At 43.6% G+C, this 19,481-nt stretch overlaps 1 protein-coding gene across 1 annotated transcript; it reads right to left on the bottom strand.

Moving 5' to 3' along the window:
- Positions 1–4,258: 4,258 nt before the first annotated feature.
- LOC133036819 (uncharacterized) lies at positions 4,259–4,666 on the bottom strand. The gene has a single exon (XM_061113572.1). The coding sequence runs from the start codon at positions 4,664–4,666 to the stop codon at positions 4,259–4,261; it is 408 nt and encodes a 135-aa protein (XP_060969555.1).
- Between the last annotated feature and the right edge of the window lie 14,815 nt (positions 4,667–19,481).

The following is a 19,481-nucleotide window of genomic DNA, read 5'->3' as shown; positions in this document are numbered from 1 at the left end:
TTTAGTGCTTAAACTTAGTTATCACAATTGTAATTTTATCAAATTAAATATCAACTTCAATATAACATGTTATAAACTTAAAAACTGTAAACTTTAACCAATAATGCACGATGTTTATTTATATTAATAATTTGGTAATTTATTAGGTAGCATGGCTTTTTTAGAGATGGAATTTGCAGTGTAAATAATAAATAAAATATGAGAAACAATTTCGAGAAACGCTGAGAGAAACAAGGGAAATTTGAATTTCTATACTTACAATACTTTATAATTTTCTCCCTAAATGCATACTTATTAAAATTGGTAATATATGACCATTTTACTAATTTTTCAAAACTACTCCTCCCATTTCAAATTCTAATTTTCCTAATCTCAGCTGGCTCTCTCTCAACTCACCAACCCCCCACGACCCTCACCCACGATCAACCTACGGCACCCACGACCCTCACTCACGATCAACCCACGGCACCCATGAAAACCCCAACCCCAACGACCCTCACCCACGCTCAACCCACGGCACCCACGAAAACTCCAACCCCAACGATGCTCGAAGCCCCAGCCCCCCTCTCCACCGCGTACGACCGAAGCCCCAGCTGCCCTCTCCACCGCGTACGACCCAGAGCCGTCCAGTTTCACCATCGCGTAGGACCCGAAGATCGGCCCGTCATCCCCTCATCACCGCCGGTCCATCAAAACCGAAATGGCGAAGGTAAGTTCGACCCTTTTTTTTTTGTTATTATTTGTTTGAGTGATTATGACTTAGAGTATTGATTTTAGGATTTGATTTGAACGGATTTGTTAGATTTAGGGCTCGATTTAGGCTAAGATCTCCGATTTGGGAAAATCGGTTTTTGGGAAGACAATGGTCCGATGGGACCCCGATGGGTCCGATGGGACCCCGATGCATTGGCTTTGATTTTAAAAAAAATTAATCTGGGTCCGACCCCCCGATGGGTTCGATGGTCTTTACTGTAAAGGGTTAGATTTGGGGAATTTTTTTTTAATTTTTTGGCTATGGGTCCGATGTTCCGATTGTAGGCCCGATGGGTCGCCATCGGACCCGATTTTTTTTTTTTTGGTTTTATTAATTATTAATTATTTAGTTATTGTTTTAGGTATTATTTTATTTTTAATGATTTATTAAGTATTTTTTTAATTAATTATTGTTTTGTTACCAATTAATAATTATTTATTTATTTTTAATCGTTTTATTAATGATTTATTTATTTATTTATTATTAATTAATAATTATTCTTTTAGTATTAATTATTAATTATTGTTTTAATTTTTATTGTTTTATTAATTATTAGTTATGTTTTTTTAGTAATTATTAATTATTGTTTTAGTATTAATTATTGTTTTAATTTTTATTGTTTTATTAATTATTAGTTATGTTTTTTTAGTAATTATTAATTATTGTTTTAGTATTAATTATTAATTATTTTTTTAATTTTTATTGTTTTATTAATTGTTAGTTACTTTATTTAGTAATTATTAATTATTGTTTTAGTATTTATTATTAATTATTGTTTTAACTTTTATTGTTTTATTAATTATTAGTTATGTTTTTTTAGTAATTATTAATTATTGTTTTAGTATTAATTATTAATTATTTTTTAATTTTTATTATTTTATTAATTATTAGTTATTTTTTTAGTAATTATTAATTATTGTTGTAGTATTAATTATTAATTATTTTTTTAATTTTTATTGTTTTATTAATTATTAGTTATGTTTTTTAGTAATTATTAATTATTATTTTAGCATTAATTATTAATTATTGTTTTAATTTTTATTATTATTTATTATTAGTTATGTTTTTTAGTAATTATTAATTATTGTTTATTATTAATTATAAATTATTGTTTTAATTTTTATTAATTATTAATTATTGTTCTATTTTTTATTTTTTTTATTAATGATTGTTTTATATTAATTATTAATTATTAGTTAATGTTTTATTTTTTATTGTTTTAGTAATAATGATTAATTATTGTTTTATTATTAATTATTAATTATTGTTCTATATTTTTATTAATAATTATTTTATATTATTTATTAGTTATTGTTTTATTAATTATTTTTTATTATTAATTATTTTATAATAATTATTAGTTATTGTTTTATTTTTTATTAATAATTATTTTATTAATAATTTTTATTATTATTAATGAAATAATTATTGTTTTATTTTTTTTATTATTGATTATTAATTATCGTTCTTGGTTTTTTTTTTTTCAGGGAACTCCACATCTAATAATTCCAGTGTCAGACCATTACACAGGTCGTGTCACATGGTGCGGCGGTAGTTATTACTACCGGAAGATTAAGGCTAAATTTTAAGAATTCAACCTATGGGACAGGGTGAGGGAATCCCCTTTCAAACAGTTTTTCGAGAGAGAGCCTATACAATTTTCAGGAGCATTTTTTCATCAATTGATGCTTCACAAAATCAAATCTGAGAAGCCGGACGGGTACATTTTTATGTGGGAAGGAAGAGATGTAGATTTGGTAGGGTGGAGTTCGGCTTGGTGACCGGGTTAAACTTGTTGCCCGACCCTACTGAGGAAGACATCAAAGAGAAAGGAAGTTCTGACCGGTTGATTATGGAATATTTCAACGATAATCCTTCGATCAGCTTCGGCCAACTACGCAGAGTTTTTGAGAGCTGCACAGAAGTTGATGATGTCTACAAGCTGGGGATGGTCTTGTTTGTTATGGGCGTTCTCACTGGTAAGGAGGAGAAGACTGTCGTTCCTCCTTTTGTCATAAGAATGGTTGATAACCTTCCATTCTTCTACGAGTACCCCTGGGGAAAGATTTCTTACACTAAGCTGATGGAAACTTGTAATAAGGACTACTTGGATGTGAAGAATAAGATGTTGAAAAAGATTGAAAAGTGAGTTACTCAGAAGGAGGCCAAATACTCATCTTACGGCTATACTGCAGCGTTGCAGTATTGGGCATACGAGGCCATCTTACAGCTGGGCAACGAGTATGCAGTGAGGAAGTCGCATCACTTTCCGAGAATGGTGAACTGGGAGAGTAAGCCGAACACTACACTCGGGAAGGATGAAGTGATCAGATTATTTGCTAGAAATGTAAGTTTGTTACGCTTTATGTTTAATTCATGTTAATTTCCATATATTATATTAATATATTTATTTTATTTTTTCAGTTGACAGTTTACTCCATGTTATGTCCCCGGCCGAATGAGATTGAGTTTGTGAGTTACATCACTGGGGGTCAGCCGCCTTTATTTGTTGACTTGGAGGAACTTGTGTTGGGTGAGGATGGGCAACCTACACAGGATGCTTTGCAAAGTCAGGCCGAAAAGCTTGCCTCCACATTGGAAGAACGAGCGGACGCAGCCCGAATATTTAGAGACTCTACACCACCTCCACCGTCTCCACTGTTGGAAATATTTTACCAGGATCTAGATTTACTACCATGTATGTTTTATTAACATCCTAATATGAATTCTAAAACAATGAAATAAACACATATAAAGTTTAGGAAACCTTACATTGGGTGCAGCGGAATATAATGACTCCTTCCGTTCAGATCTCTAGCCCTTGATTCCTTTTGTAGCAGAGCATCACCAAGATCTGAACTTGGATCTCTTTCTCTCCTTACTTTGATGTTGAATCTCCTTCTTGTTGATTGGATTCTTCACAATCTTCCACACTATGATTGAGATACCACTTGATGTGTGTGGGCACTCACTCATTCACTCAAGGTTCGAAATTGAAGAGAAGAAAAGAGAAGAAGAGTGACGGCTATAGAGAAAGAATAGGAGGCTCATGTTTTATTATTTAACTTGAATTTAATTTACATACTTTTATTTATTTACTTTTTATTGTCTCATACAACGGTGACTACGGGATGTATGTGATGGAGCACATCGAGCATAGTATGCTAGAGACTACGTTTGATAATGTGCGCGATGAAAATATGAAGAAATTTAGAGAGCAGTGGTGTGTAGATTTGTCTTACCAGAATTTAGCATGAACAAATATGTTTTTTTTTTTAATTGGTATTTATTAAGATAACAATGTAACTAGTTTTTTTATTGGTATGTTTATATTTTTTTAAGAGTTCATACAAACTTTATGCCTTTCTTTCATGCAACAAATTATAATAATTATGTAAATATAAAATATCACAAATTCCAATGTTTAAAGTAGTCCAACATTAATTCAATAACAATACATAATAGTCCAAGACATCACAATACAAATAAACTAAAAATTCATTTTTAACCCCGGTAGGTGCAAGTGCTTCTGTTGTGCCCCTTGGCACCGCACTTGCTACAATTTCGTGATTTGATAATCCTTTCACCGTTACAAGCAGTTCGGTTGTTCTTAATTCTTCCAACCTTTTGCTTCTTGGGTCGCCCTACTGGTTGCTTCTCAACAGGCACTCCAACTATCATGTTCTTTATGTCATCAGGCAATTCCCAATCATCCTCGTCACCAACTGGCATAATTGTCCCTTCATATGTCCTCCTCCAATATTCTGTTGTGTAATATGGCGAGCATAGTGTGTACGCGCTAATACTTCGCTCCTGAGATGCAGCACATGCATGAGGACAAGGAAACTTCATGCACTGGAACAAGCCGCAAGTGCAAGTATGTTCCTGCAAGTCCACTACGCCACCTGTCATAACTGTTCCTCTAGGGTGAACCTCCAAAATGCAATGTCAAGTCCTCCTCCATTTCTGGTGCTAGGGTTTTCGTCCACTTGTCAGCTTTTTCTTTTCGTGAAGCAAACCACTTTTGGACTTTGGACCTCAGGAATGCTACAACAGCAGTGATCAGGAAGTCTCTTGCATCCTTAGTTGTGTTGTTGAAGCTCTCAGCCCAGTTGCTCGTCATTACATTGTAACTATTGCCCCTGATTTTGCCCAATATATGTGGACCAACCAGACAAGGACGCGTGGATCAAACAACTTAGCATTCAAACTATTTGCTAAGTCTTTATGTAATAAGGCAGCATCCGGGACATGCCTCCCGGAGAAGGCATAGGGAGCCCCATACGCTCCCGGGAGCCCAAGTAACGCTAAGGCATCTCCGCGAGGTGTCAGGCTTTCCCTGAGCAATCAACTCGCATTTAACGCCGCATGGGAGGAAGCGTGTTGGGACTGCCACACGCAATAAAGTCTGACGGCACAACCCTCAACCTGCAGCTACAAAGTAATGATCATTTAAGTCTATCGACCATGCATTACTCATGGTATATTCATTGGGAATGCCCAACTTTATGGATACTTACAGATGCACTTGTACAATAGTTCTGGGGATCACCCCACCAAAAACACTATAAATACCCCCTCAAAGCTCATTAAATGGGGTCGAAAATCTTGGGTTGCACAAGAGCAAGAAGAGTAAATACTCACCAAGAACATTCTCTGTATTTATAAGAGTGAAACACTCACCACACTCATTCTCTGTATTAAATACATCCATAAATAAGATAGACTCGTGGACTAAGGCTCATTAACACCTCAACCACGTAAAAATCCTTCTCTAATTTTCTTACAGCTCTATAATCTTATAATATTTTATTGGTTTCCGAAAACCTCGGTCAACATTTTGGTGCTTTCATTGAGAGCTAAAGAAAGCTTCTGCAAAAATACACTTCACTTTACAAAAATGGTAGAGACTAGAAGTACTCGTCAACCTCGCCCACTAGAAGATGCTCAAGATCCAAATGAGGAAGATGTAGCCTCAAGAGCAGCTGAGGGTTCTGAGGAAGAAGAAGGAATTCCTGATGATGACTACGAGGGAAACCTCGATGAGTATGCCTACGATGAAGGTAGCTACTCAGAGTTGGTGCTTCTCAGGCAAAAAGCTATCGATCACGAAGCCGAGATCGAAGCCCAAAAAGCACAAAACCAAAAAATGCAAGAAGTGATGCTGGCCATGCAAAAGGCCATGGAGGCGGCTGGCATCCACGTGCATCCCAAGGCAATGACTGCTGGACTCGGCAAGGAACCAGAGGAATCCTCGCCTAGTACCCAACAGCAAAAGTCTAGGGAACCTAGCCCCATAAGGTATCCCGCTGAAGGGAACCAAAAGAAAAACCCTACCTCTACCCCTGGGCGAAAGAAAAAGGCGCAGGATCCGCGAAAGGTCCGCTCAGATTTCCCTAAAGGGAAAGGTCCGCAGAGGGGCAAACTCCAAAAAGGGAGTCTTGGCCCTCAGGATCGAGAGGACCGGAAAAGCGTTTCCGTGCACCAGGAGCCCGGAGGTAGAGGAAGAAGAGGACAGAGATTTCCTCCCGTTGATTTGAGAAATCAAATCAATGGGAATCAAGGTGACCTCCGGGATCACCTTGACCAAAAAAGATACGGGCCCGCGGTCTCCACAGGTACTTTGAATGAAGGAATTATGGCAGAACTCGCCATATTTCGAAAAGACATTGCCTGAGTCTCCCGAAGACAAAAAGGGGATGACTCCGACTCAGACTGCAAGGACCGGGAGCCATGTGCAAAGCACATCCTGGAGGCTGAGCTCCCCAAGAACTTTAAGATGCCCGAAATGGCAGCTTATACCAAGAACTCCGATCCAAGCGACCACTTGTCGCGGTTTAACCGTGTCATGACGATCATGAGAGTCAGCAATGACGCAAAATATCTGTGCTTCCCGCTTACTTTAAGTGGGTCCACGGAGGAATGGTTCAAGAAGCTGGAACCAGGATCTGTGGGCTGTTGGAACAAGTTACAGACCAACTTCCGAAGACAATTTGTCGCCGCAAGAAAGGTCAACCTGGAGGTCAGTGCCTTGACTAACATCAAGCAACTGCCCACCGAGACTTTGAAAAACTATATGAAGAGGTTCCGAGAGGAAGCCTCGAAGACAAAGAAAGTTGATGACGGACAACAACTTGCCCTTCTCCAGGCAGGCATCCGTACACGGACTCCCTTCTGGAACGAACTACAACAAGAGGGGGTTGCTGGCCTTCAGGACTTCCAGAAGAGAGTCCAAAAATACATCAACCTTGAAGAGGCCCACATAGTGGCCTATGGAGGATACTATCCCACCGGGATAGCAGGGTACATGCCCAGAGCACCGCCCTCGGGTACTGTCCCGACCGCGGCTCCACCAATAAGCGGCATACAGTTCTCTGCCACCCCCGGATATAGTCAGGGCCAAGCCTTGGCGCCCGCATCATCTCATTTTGGAAATCCCTCGGGGATAAATGAACAAGCTCCCTTGCACTCCGCTCCAACCGCTAGCCTGGCAGGCCCTTCCCAGGGCTCGAGGAGCAAAAGATCCTCCAAAGGCAGCACCAGGACGGGGGAGAAGCGTCAAAAAAGAGGGTACACTCCCCAGTACACCCAGTACACGGAGCTGACGGACTCCCAAGAGCGTGTGTACTTTGCTACTAGGCAAAATACGCATTACCGGAGACCACATCCTTTATACAAAGATAGCTCCCAGAGGGATCCAAGCAAAAGATGCGAGTACCACAACGACATTGGTCACAGCATCAACGAATGCAAGAATCTCAAAGACGAGATTGAAAACCTGATCCGATTGGGCCACCTCTATGAGTGGATCAAGAATAGGCTGCCTCACCTCAATCCAGGCCAGGCGACAGGAGTTGTGCCCCAGGGAACACCGGGGGGTGCAGCAGGAGTATTGGCTCCAGCTGCTCCCGCGGGCGATGCCCAGCACATCCCCGGTCTGCCGCCCCGACCCAACGGGAGGGTGGCCATGATCTCCGGTGGTCCTCATATTGGAGGAACTACCCGCAAAGAGCTAAAGTGGTATGCTGGGGTCGTAAAACACAATGAGGTTTGGGAGGTTACTCAACTCCTAGCTCAAAGGCCCCGGCTGATGGATCAACCCATCACGTTCACGGAAGAAGACGCCAGGACGATGCGCTTCCCTCACCATGACCCGTTGGTCATAGAGACCCCCATCGCTAATAAAGTGGTGGCCAGAGTCTTGATTGACAACGAAAGTTTCGTGAATCTACTCTTCAAGGAGGCCTTCGCTGTAATAGGCATGACGGACCGAGACCTCTCACCCAGTGGTTCCCAACTCACAGGGTTTAATGAAACGACGCTTATCCCAATGGGAAAAGTAAGACTCCCAGTCACCTTGTGTCCGGACACCCCCCAGAGCACATTCAAGTACTGCACTTTTGTGGTGGTGGACTGCCCGACCGCTTACAACGCGATCCTCGGCCAACCGGCCTTGGTAGATTTTGGCGCAGTCACGTCCATTCGGCACTTGTGCTTAAAGTTCCCTACCCAGGAAGCTGGAATCGGGACGGTGAGAGGAAACCAGGGGGAAGCAAGGCAATGTTACAATGTTGCAACCCACCTGCCCGTGCTGATGGTCCGGGAAACCATTGAGCCAGAAATGGCTGAAGAAGATGAGTTGGATCCCCGGGTGGGGTCCGAAAAAATTGTAGAACCAATGGAGGATGTCGAGGAAATATCAGTGTGCGACCTCGACTCCACCAAAGTACTCCAGCTGGGAAAGAGCCTAGATCCGGAGGAAAAAGAAAAAATAATAAAAACACTGAAGGGCGCCATCGACATTTTTGCATGGCGCCAAGAGGACATGACTGGCATAAGTCTCCACGTCATCACCCACGTTCTCAACGTCAATCCGGACATTCCACCAGTCCAACAAAAGCGATGCCCTCTCGACTCGGTGAAAGCCGAGGCTCTAGAGAAAGAGGTGGATAAGCTTCTGACCAACGGCATGATCCGCGACGTATACTATCCGGAATGGCTAGCCAATCCGGTCCTGGTGCCCAAGCTGAACGGAACTTGGCGAGTTTGTATAGATTTCACTGATCTAAACAAAACTTGTCCGAAGGACTGCTTCCCGCTACCCAGGATCGACCAGATGGTAGACGCCACTTCTGGATTCAAATTACTATCCTTCATGGACGCCTACGCCGGGTATAACCAAATAAAGATGCACACGGCAGACCAAGAATGCACTAGCTTCAGGACCGATAAGGGGGTATACTGCTACCTAGTCATGCCTTTCGGACTGAAGAACGCCGGAGAAACCTACCAAAGAATGGTCAACCGGATGTTCAAAGGCCTCTTGAGACGAAACATGGAGGTATATGTAGATGATATGCTCGTCAAGTCCAAAGCATGCAATAGCCATGCAGACGACTTAGAGGAGTGTTTTGTGGTAGTCCGGAGATACGGCATGAAGCTCAACCCAAAGAAATGCACCTTTGGGGTCAGGTCAGGGAAGTTCCTGGGCTTCATCGTCAGCCAGAGGGGGATTGAGACAAACCCAGAGAAAATCCAAGCTCTCCTGAGCATGCCATCCCCCAAAAAGCATAAAGATGTGCAGAGCCTAACCGGAAAGGTTGCTGCCCTGAGCCGTTTCATCTCACGGTCTATAGACAAGTGCATCCCCTTCTTCAACATACTGAAGAAGTGTCAAAAGTTTGAGTGGTCGGACGAATGCGAGGAGGCATTCAAAAAGCTGAAAGAACATATGGCCAAGCCTCCCATCCTGTCAAAACCCGTTCTCGGAGAGGACCTATTCCTATATTTGGCCGTCTCCGAACACGCGGTCAGTGCTGCCCTAGTCCGGGAAGAAGAGAAAACTCAACATTCCGTGTACTATGTTAGCAAGCGCATGATAAGAGCGGAAACAAGGTACCCCATCATCGAGAAACTGGTTTTCTGCCTCCTGATGGCCTCAAGAAAATTAAGGCCATATTTCCAAGCACATCCGATCAAGGTACTAACCAACCACCCGCTCCGGCAAGTCCTCCAAAAACCTGAAGCGTCCGGAAGGCTCCTCAAGTGGGCAATGGAGTTAAGTCAGTTCGATTTACACTACGTTCCCCGAATCTCCATAAAAGGCCAAGCCTTGGCAGACTTCATTACCGAATGCAATGAAGCCGAGGCAACCGCAAATGCACCAACACCATCGGTTCCCACATGGAGAGTGTTTGTGGACGGAGCCTCTAATGAAAATGGATCCGGAGCAGGAGTGGCAATGATATCTTCGACCGGACTGCGACTCGAGGCAGCCTTACGGTTCGACTTCCCAGCTTCGAACAATGAGGCAGAATACGAGGCCTTGATAGCAGGGCTGAGGTTAGCAAAAGCCGTAGGGGCCAAAAGAGTGGAAGTCTATAGCGACTCCCAGCTGGTCGTAAATCAAATATCGGGAGAGTACCAAACACGCGGCAAGCGAATGGCCGCGTATGTAACAATAGTCCGGGAGCTACTCCACGAGTTCACGGACTACAAAGTAGAAAGAATCCCCCAGGAAAAGAACGCTCACGCAGACTGTCTGGCTAAGTTAGCTTCAGATAGTGAAATCGAAGGGCTAGGGGTAGTACCAGTGGAACGCTTGGCAGAGCCAAGCATCAAAGTAAAAGAGGCCATAATAACGGTTGGGCAAGAACCCAGCTGGATGGTCCCCATCATAGAATACATAACAAAAGGTGAGTTGCCCCAAGAAAGGGCACTGTCTCGAAAGATTTAGTATCAGGCTCATCGTTATGTAATGATGGATATAATTCTCTACCGAAGAGGACTCAGCATGCCTTATTTAAGGTGTGTATCGGACCCTGAAGCTAGACAAATCATGCTAGAGATCCACGAAGGGTTCTGTGGAGATCATACAGGAGGACCCAGTCTCTCAAAGAAAATATTGAGACAGGGATACTTCTGGCCAACAATGAAAAAAGATTGTATAGACTACGTCCAAAAGTGTGATTCGTGCCAAAGGTTCGCGAACATACCGAGAGCTCCTCCCAATTAAATTAACCTCATGACTAGTCCCTGGCCCTTCGCGGTTTGGGGAATAGATCTTATTGGGTCCCTGCCAACAGGAAAGGGATGAGTAAAGTATGCAATAGTAGCAGTAGACTACTTCACCAAATGGACGGAGGCTGAGCCCATGAAGACTATAACTGCTAAAAAAGCACTAGACTTTGTTATAAAAAACATAGTGTGTCGATATGGCCTGCCTCACAAAATAGTCTCTGACAATGGAAAGCAATTTGATTGCGAAGAATTTACTGACTTCTGCAACCAACACGGAGTAGTGAAAAGCTTCTCCGTGGTGGCAAGACCGCAAACAAACGGTCAAGCAGAAGCAGTCAATAAAATCCTAAAGGTCACCCTGAAGAAAAAGCTGCTGGCCTGCAAAAACAACTGGCCCGAAGAGTTGCCAAGAGTGTTATGGGCCTACCGGACGACCCCTAGAACCACGACCGGCCACTCACCTTTTTCAATGGCGTACGGTTACGAAGCGATGGTCCCGGTAGAAACGTTATTCCCGTCCCACAGGAGAACGACTTACGATCCAGCCACGAATCAGGCTTTGCTTCAAGAAGCTCTGGATCAAGTTGAAGAACTCCGGGACGAGTCTCAAATACAGATGGGAGCTTATCAAAAAAAGGTGACCAAATATTTTAACTCCAAAGTTAAAAACAGAAAGTTTGCTATTGGGGATATGGTCTTAAGAAGAGTCTTCCCAGCCACCCAAGAACCCGGAGTGGGGGTACTTGGGCCAAATTGGGAAGGACCATATGAAATCGAGGACGAAATCGGTGCAGTCACTTACAAGCTAAAAAGGATGGACGGAACCATCGTGCCAAGGGCCTGGAACGCCGATCACCTCAGAAAATATTACCAATAGCCAAAAGTGTTACTTAGATTTTGTTTAAAGAGTTTGTACCGTCTAAATGTATACAACCTCCGCATGTTAAATAAAACTGAGTGCCTTAAAAACAAAGTTTCTATGCCACTCAGGGGGGTACTAAGGTATACCACACGGACAGACAAAAAAAAAAACTAAGTAAAATATCCTGACCCAAAGGGCAGGTCAAAATATCCTGACCCAAAGGGCAGGTCAAAAAAGAGTATGCACAAAAAAGAAAAATGAAAAGCATATGTATAAACATCCTGACCCAAAGGGCAGGTCCAAAAAAAAGATATGTGCATCAAAAAAATCATATATAAATATATAAAAATCCTAGCCCTAAGGGCGGGTCAAAATATATACAAAGGGCCCGGGGACAGGCCTTAAATATTGTCTCCCCCTTTAAAAAAAAAAGCTATGTAAATAGAAATTGTCTTAAGTACAAGATAATTATCTGTAAATAAAAAAAAAAAAAGAGAAAGTAAAATCTTGGTTGTACTGGGTGGAACTCAGGGTGGCCTAGTCGATACGAGGAGGAAGGCGAGGACCAATGTGCGCCTCCAGCATGGCATCAAGTTTCTTCTTCTTCTCCCGGAATTTTGCAATCATCTCTGCGGGTTTGGGATAGAAGTTAAGCTTGATATTCTGGTCATTTGTAGACCAGGCCATGTAAACGCCATCATCGAAACGCTTGACGCACCGGCTGCAGGAAGTGGGAGAAAGGAGCTCATCATTCTTTGCCTTCTTCAAGGCTTGGTCTTTGAAGTCCTTGAGCTCCTTCAGCTCCACGACCAGGTTGGCCCTAGACTCCAAGTTTGCCTGGTGAACTTCCTCTAAGGACTTCACCTTGGCAGCCATTTCATCCAAGGCTTCCCTAGCCTCCCAAAGCTCACGCCTGGCCTTAGCAGCAGCTTCGCCCTCCACTCTCAGCTCCTCCTGGTGCCTGGCCTCCAGCCTATCCCTCCGAAGGGCCTCCTCCCGGATCATCGCCTCCGCTTGTGCCTCCCTCCGCCTGGCCTCTTCCTCACTGGCCTTGGCAAGGGCCTCCTGGCGCTCGACATCCTCCTGATAAAGCCGCCTTTCAGCAGTCAGGTCCTGAAGGATCTTCTTAACTTCGTCCATGCCCCCAAAGTCGGACAGGACGAAGCCATGATTAATTATGTTCTTGGAAAGACAGCCGGCCTCAGCAACAAGCTGGGAAAGGATACAAGTATGAGTAAGAATCCTTAAGGGAAAAAATAAGGAGAAAAGTAAACTACAAAATACTTCCCACGGTGAGGGAGTGGCTGAGATCCTGGACTTGGAAGATGGAATTCAAGGATGCACAAGCAGCGAACCGCCTGGGTGCACACCGGGTAAGCTGGGACGCAAACTCGCCGGTCATCTCCGCGGCAAAGGGAGCTAGTGTGGGCCCGAGGAAACGACCGAACCAATCCGACAAGGGATCCAAATTTAGATCCCATGGATTCTGAAAGTTCGGGTCGTTGAGAGTATTTTGCATCTCAACTCGCAAAACTCTCTTCAGAGCCTCCACGTCAGCATACCCCCGGGAGTATTCATCCATGGCGTAGTTGTGTTTAGCTATCCGGAGCTCCTGTCTCGCCTCATCTCCAGGAACCGGAGTCAGCACAATGTTGGGAGGGGCCGTGTGTTCCTCCATCTCGGGAGAGATCCCGCCGTCAAGACCATGGGCCGGAGTATCAGCTCTCCGTTGCCGTTTGGGCTCTTCCTGGGCAACCATCTTGCCCTTGCGCTTGCGAATCAGAGCAACTTCTTGCTCTTCTTCACTTTCTTCAACTTCCTCAGGAAGAGCCCGTTGCTCTTCTTTACCTTCTTCAACTTCCTCAGAAAAGCCCCATTGCTTTTCTTGACCTTCTCCCGGAAGCACCTCCTCATCCACTAAGTCAATAGTGTCTGGAGGGGCACTGGAAGAAGCTTTCAAAGGGGTGGCCATCTGGGAGGAAGTTAAAGGAGGGGGAGCATCAGGAGTGTGAGCCCCGGCAAGTTCGGCCAGAATGGCATCCATGGAAGTACCTGCTACAACAAAAGAAAAAAGGCAAGTGTTAGAACATCCATGGAAAACAACAAACACTCAGATATAGCAATCAAGCTAGTCCTACCCTGACTCTCTAATTCGGCCATAGCAAAGTTCTGAATCTTAACGCTGGCAGCATCGTCTCTGAGATAGCTGTCCGAAGGCCGGAACCAGCTGGAAGAAATGTAAGCCGAGGGTCCAAGGGAACGGGCTCCGGAGGACCAGAACCCATCCGGGACCGACCTAGGAAATCTCCTAAGTTGGAAAAATAATATTCCTTCATATGGTCTCCCCACCGGAACGACGGCATCCTAAACCTATGGAGACGCTCATCGAACCCTACAGGCCTAAGACTGGCATATTCGCCCACGGAAGGAACGTAATGTACTGCTAAAGGAGACTTACCGGAGCCGAAAGTGCTGGCGCCAGGAGCCCCAGTGTTCGGCTCCTGAGCCGAAGGCTTTGGCCTGGAAGCCCTTCTCTCAGCTGAGTCCCCAATGCGAAGGGGCTTCCCAGCGATCGCCTGGCTTCTCCTCTCGACTGGGCTCCCCACGCGAAGTGGCCTCCCGGAAGCTGCTTGAGCCTTGGAGTAAGCTTTCTCCTGAGCCTTCCGGTAGAGATATTCCTGGTACTTCTTCTCGGCAGTGGCGATGATTTCGTCCCGGAAGGTCTTCTCCGCGGCAGGCACCCTCACATTCGGGCAAATAACCTTAGAAAGGTTAGAGTCCTCCACTGATTGGTGTGGCAAGATGAGCTTGGCCTTCCGACAATTCTCCGTCGTGACCAGGCCCCCGACGTCAAGTTCCGCCCGGTCATAAGTTGCAAAGACCTGGGCCCTCCGGAGAAAGACCTGAGTAGGCGCGGTCCGCTCATAGGGAGGAATCCTGACCCACTCCGTGAGAAGCTCCGGGTGCTCCACTGCTCGGAACCCGGAGGAGAAGAAGAAACGGTGGCGGTACTCCTTAACATGAGTTTCCCTATTATAAGGGACCACCCCATCATTGGCAGGGTGGGCCCGGAATCCATAAAAACCATCTTTAAATTTGTCCCCCTTTTTGGGGACAGAAACGAGTTCATAAAAATACAAAATCTTCGCCGGACTGGGAGAGCCCCATCCCCGGGCGGAGTAAAAAATAAATAAGCCCGATAGCAGGCGGTATGCTTGAGGAATCAGTTGGTATGGCGTAAGGCCGACAAAATCTAAAACATTAACAAAGTAGTCTTGAAGAGGAAGCATGGCCCCAGCCATCAGGTGCGTCTGGCTCTAGGCCCCGAAGCCGCCATAGTTATGGTTGGGCGTCTCCGCATCTCGGGGCGGCCGGTGATACGTCCCGGATGTTGAGGGTTTGATTCCAGCCACCTCCACGATGTTCTCCAGCTGGTGGGGGCAGGTTAGGGTGGAGTGAAGCTCTGCCGCCTCCCATCCGGTGGCCCGAGACTTATACCCCTCCTGGGCAACGGGACCCAGTGAGACATCTTCAAGGGTAGCCAGACGCTTACCACTCTTCTTGGACGAATTTGAACCAGATGCAGACATGTTTTGATTCTAAAAAAAGAGTTAAGATTCCAGCAGTTAGGCGCCATACCAAACCCTAAACCAAGAAAAAGGGAATGGGGGTCCCCTAACCGCTGGAAAGAGGCCCCCTCCGGACATCTGTCAAACAGAAAACCCTAGAAGGATTTCCTGGACAAAAGTCAGGTGCAAAAAATTCACAGAAGACGGCATTGCGCATAAAAGAAAAAGAAAGGGCAAAAAATCGAGAAAAAGCAGTCTCCTCTATGCCCTAGACGACCAGTATACGAAGAACGTATGGTCCTTTACAAAAAATAATAACAAATACGTGACAAGAATAGTCCTAACACCAGAAATGGTGAATCTAGACCTGTTACGTGAAAAATCCAAAAGAGTGCATTCCCAGAAACTTCAAATACCAAACCCAGAAAAAACGAACAGATAAGTAAAGCATGCCATGTACATTAACAGTAAAGCAAGGGGTGCAAGAGACTTACAGTGAAGTGTTGAGACTGGGGGTTCTGCTGTAGATCAAACAAAGATAAGAGGGATTGACAGTAGTGAACGAAGGTGGACTGGGAAACTTACAGAGTGTTCGAAGGTGTTCTCTCGGTCTGAGGATTTTTTCTCTCTAGGAAACTTGAGCAAAGTTGGCAAGAAATGGGAAGTAACCGAAATGAAGGAAAGGTGGTGGCTTTTATAGGCAAAAATGCATGAGGAACAGGCACTGTCACCTACCAATCGAACGGTTGGGGAGACGCACGATTCGAATTCCCAAAGATCAACGGTTGGATTGATTCGTAATTAAGGCGGTGGAAACGTTTGAGTGTCCGTCTGACACCATTAATGCGCCGTATCAATCAATGGGCCTGAAACGAATCGACCTCTGTAAAAAGTGAATCGCTGCATTAAAGGCCATCATTAAATACACCCTCACGCGCTCAGAGCTCGTGCCAGGAAACCGAGGAGTCGACCGGAGGCACTTGAACAAGCCTTGTTTTATTTTTCAAATAAACAAGGCTTGGGGGGTAAATGTTGCCCCTGATTTTGCCCAATATATGTGGACCAACCAGACAAGGACGCGTGGATCAAAAAACTTAGCATTCAAACTATTTGCTAAGTCTTTATGTAATAAGGCAGCATCCGGGACATGCCTCCCGAAGAAGGCATAGGGAGCCGCATACGCTCCCGGGAGCCCAAGTAACGCTAAGGCATCTCCGCGAGGTGTCAGGCTTCCCCTGAGCAATCAAGTCGCATTTAATGCCGCATGGGAGGAAGCGTGTTGGGACTTCCACACGCAATAAAGTCTGACGGCACAACCCCCAACCAGCAGCTACAAAGTAATGATCATTTAAGTCTATCGACGGCTACACTGTGAAGAGTCACATCAGTCAAAAGACAATAAGGACATTCCACATAAAAGCCCTACAGCACCTAGGGATTTGACTATGCATTACTCATGGTATATTCATTGGGAATGCCCAACTTTATGGATACTTACAGATACACTTGTACAATAGTTCTGGGGATCACCCCACCAAAAACACTATAAATACCCCCCTCAAAGCTCATTAAATGGGGTCGAGAATCTTGGGTTGCACAAGAGCAAGAAGAGTAAATACTCACCAAGAACATTCTCTGTATTTATAAGAGTGAAACACTCACCACACTCATTCTCTGTATTAAATACATCCATAAATAAGATAGACTCGTGGACTAAGGCTCATTAACGCCCCAACCACGTAAAATCCTTCTCTAATTTTCTTACAGCTCTATAATCTTATAATATTTTATTGGTTGCCGAAAACCTCGATCAACAGTAACGTACCCTTGGAAAGTACGACCGGACCCATTTTTCAAATCCAATTTCCTCAAGATATTGTGCAACTGCAGCATTCATTGCCCGAATGTTCTCAAATTCTCTGTGAAACTCTGATCTTGACTACGTGTAGGCACACGTGTAAATGTGATTCGTGAAGACGTCAGTCTTGAACTTGTGGTTGACGTTCATAATAATGTGGTGGTAGCATGCACCGTGGTGTGCATCAGGGAACACGATATCCAAAGCACGAACAATGCTTTGATGCCTATCCGAAACAAAGGCTAAGTTCTCAACATCACCAATCGTTTCTTTCAATTTTCTCATAAAATAGGTCCAGGAATTGTGGTTTTCACTGTCAACTAAAGCAAAAGCTATCGGAAAGATATGACTCCCTGCATCCAGAGCCACTGCACACAACATTTTCCCACCATACCTAGTCTTCAAGAAAGACCCATCAACGCATACAACATGTAACGCCCTAAATAATTAGACACGCTACCCAAAATGCGTATGAAACCCTAATCCCCTAATCGGGATTACTAATTAAAATAGCGCAGAATTTAAACTTTTATATTAAACAGACTGAAAATAAACTTGTAATATATTTAAACTTTTCAAAATAGTTGGGATCCCAAAAATATTTACAAACTTATTACAAGTTATTTCTTACTAGCCGACCTAAACGGCAAAACAGAATACAAAAGTCAACACTGTTAGACCCATAACCCGCTTGGTCTGAAGTGGCATGAACATGTACATTCTTCGCCCTGCTCCTGAAACTCATGGCTGATTAGCTAATGCCTTACCCTTTCCTGCACAGTAGAGCACCCGTGAGCCAAGCCCAGCAAGACAGTATAAATCATAACAAATATATTATGCTCATTCACATATGTCTGTATAGCACAGACCTGATCATTATTTCATCATGCCCATTTATGTCTACGTGGCGTAGACCTATGTGTTGCGCTCACACATCTAATTAAATCTACATGACGTAGACCCACGTGTTACTCTCACACGTCTAAATACATTAAGGCCTTAGAAGTGGTTCATCTCGGTTATGAGTACCGAGTCCAACCTGATTATGCCTTGAGCACATAATCCTTAAATCTCATTTCAATTAACATGGCATGGCATTTATACACATATATCACTAGGGTAATAACCCTAGGCTATTAGACCGTTCCTATTAGGGTAATAACCCTAATCCCGGTTACTTAAACATTCATGCATATCATTCTCAACATAAGCGCCACTGCGCATACTCTACGTGCTAATCACTGTCTTACCTGTTGTCCCGCAATAGTAGAGATTCCAAATCCCCGGGTGCTCCTGACCAGGTGCCGGTAATCCTAGTCACACACAATCCGGGATTTTCACAAATAGGGTTAACCCCTGATTTCACATACATAAAGTAAATTCATGGCATTTCAAATACAGATAATCACATAGAGCTCAAAAAGAGCTTTCCAACGGTATAAAGAACATCCCAAACGGAGTCCCGAGTCAAAAGTTATGGCCAAAACAAATTTCAGCATTTCCCGATGAACTCCAACCGGAATTCCGGATGAACCAACCGGAATTCCGGTTGTCTGGGCAGAGAACACGAAATTTCTCAATCTTTAAACCCCCAAAACTCACTCAAATCATTCCCAAACATTCCCAAACTTTCCAGAGCATCAATATATGTCATAATAAACATATTCCACAACTTAAACCCAATAATTGCACAAAAATCAAAAAGTGCCATTAAAGCACCAAGCTTGAGTTCCATGAACTCAAGCTTGCTTTTCACAACCAATTTCACAATTAACCCATTTACAGCAGCTAGCAAATATTATAGGGTCTAAAACACATAATTATGCATCAAAATCCAACAATAAGCCCCATAATTTCATATTGCACAATAATCACAAATCATGCTTCAACTAGCAAAACTCCAAGTTCAAGAACTTGAACTTTAACCCAACACATACTTATTCAATTTCCAGCAGTAAAACAATAGATAAAAAAATTAGGTTAAGCATGTAAAACATCCTTGAATTGTACTCTAAGCCCAATCAAACACAAATCAAGAGATTAACACACAAATTATCAAGATTAAACATCCATTTCCCTAAACATGCAAACCAAGATCAAACAACTTAAAGCATGCTTTTTTCACAATAATTTCAGCAAGAATTCAACCATAAATTTCACATAAACTTATCAAGAATCTACCTCAACTCCAAGCTCAAGAATTCACAACTTCAAAGCTCCAAAACAAGCTAAGAACCAAGCTTTTCTTCAAATTCAACTTGAAATAATAAGAGGGTTTGGGAGAGAGAGGGGGTCGGCCAAGAGTGAAAGTAAAACCAGAAATTTGTATTTCATTTCATCAAAAAATCAATTTTAATCAAACATAGTAAATAGGGGTCAAATGACCAAAATGCCCTCATGGCTTATTATTCACACCTA

Source organism: Cannabis sativa, chromosome 4 (assembly GCF_029168945.1).
Source record: "Cannabis sativa cultivar Pink pepper isolate KNU-18-1 chromosome 4, ASM2916894v1, whole genome shotgun sequence".
NCBI lineage: Eukaryota > Viridiplantae > Streptophyta > Magnoliopsida > Rosales > Cannabaceae > Cannabis > Cannabis sativa.
Note: the sequence above shows the minus strand (reverse complement) of the source record. Positions and strands in the feature narration are given on the sequence as shown.

Coding starts and splice junctions, on each gene's coding strand:
- LOC133036819 (XM_061113572.1), bottom strand. CDS start 4,666: ATGACAGGTGGCGTAGTGGACTTGCAGGAACATACTTGCACTTGCGGC.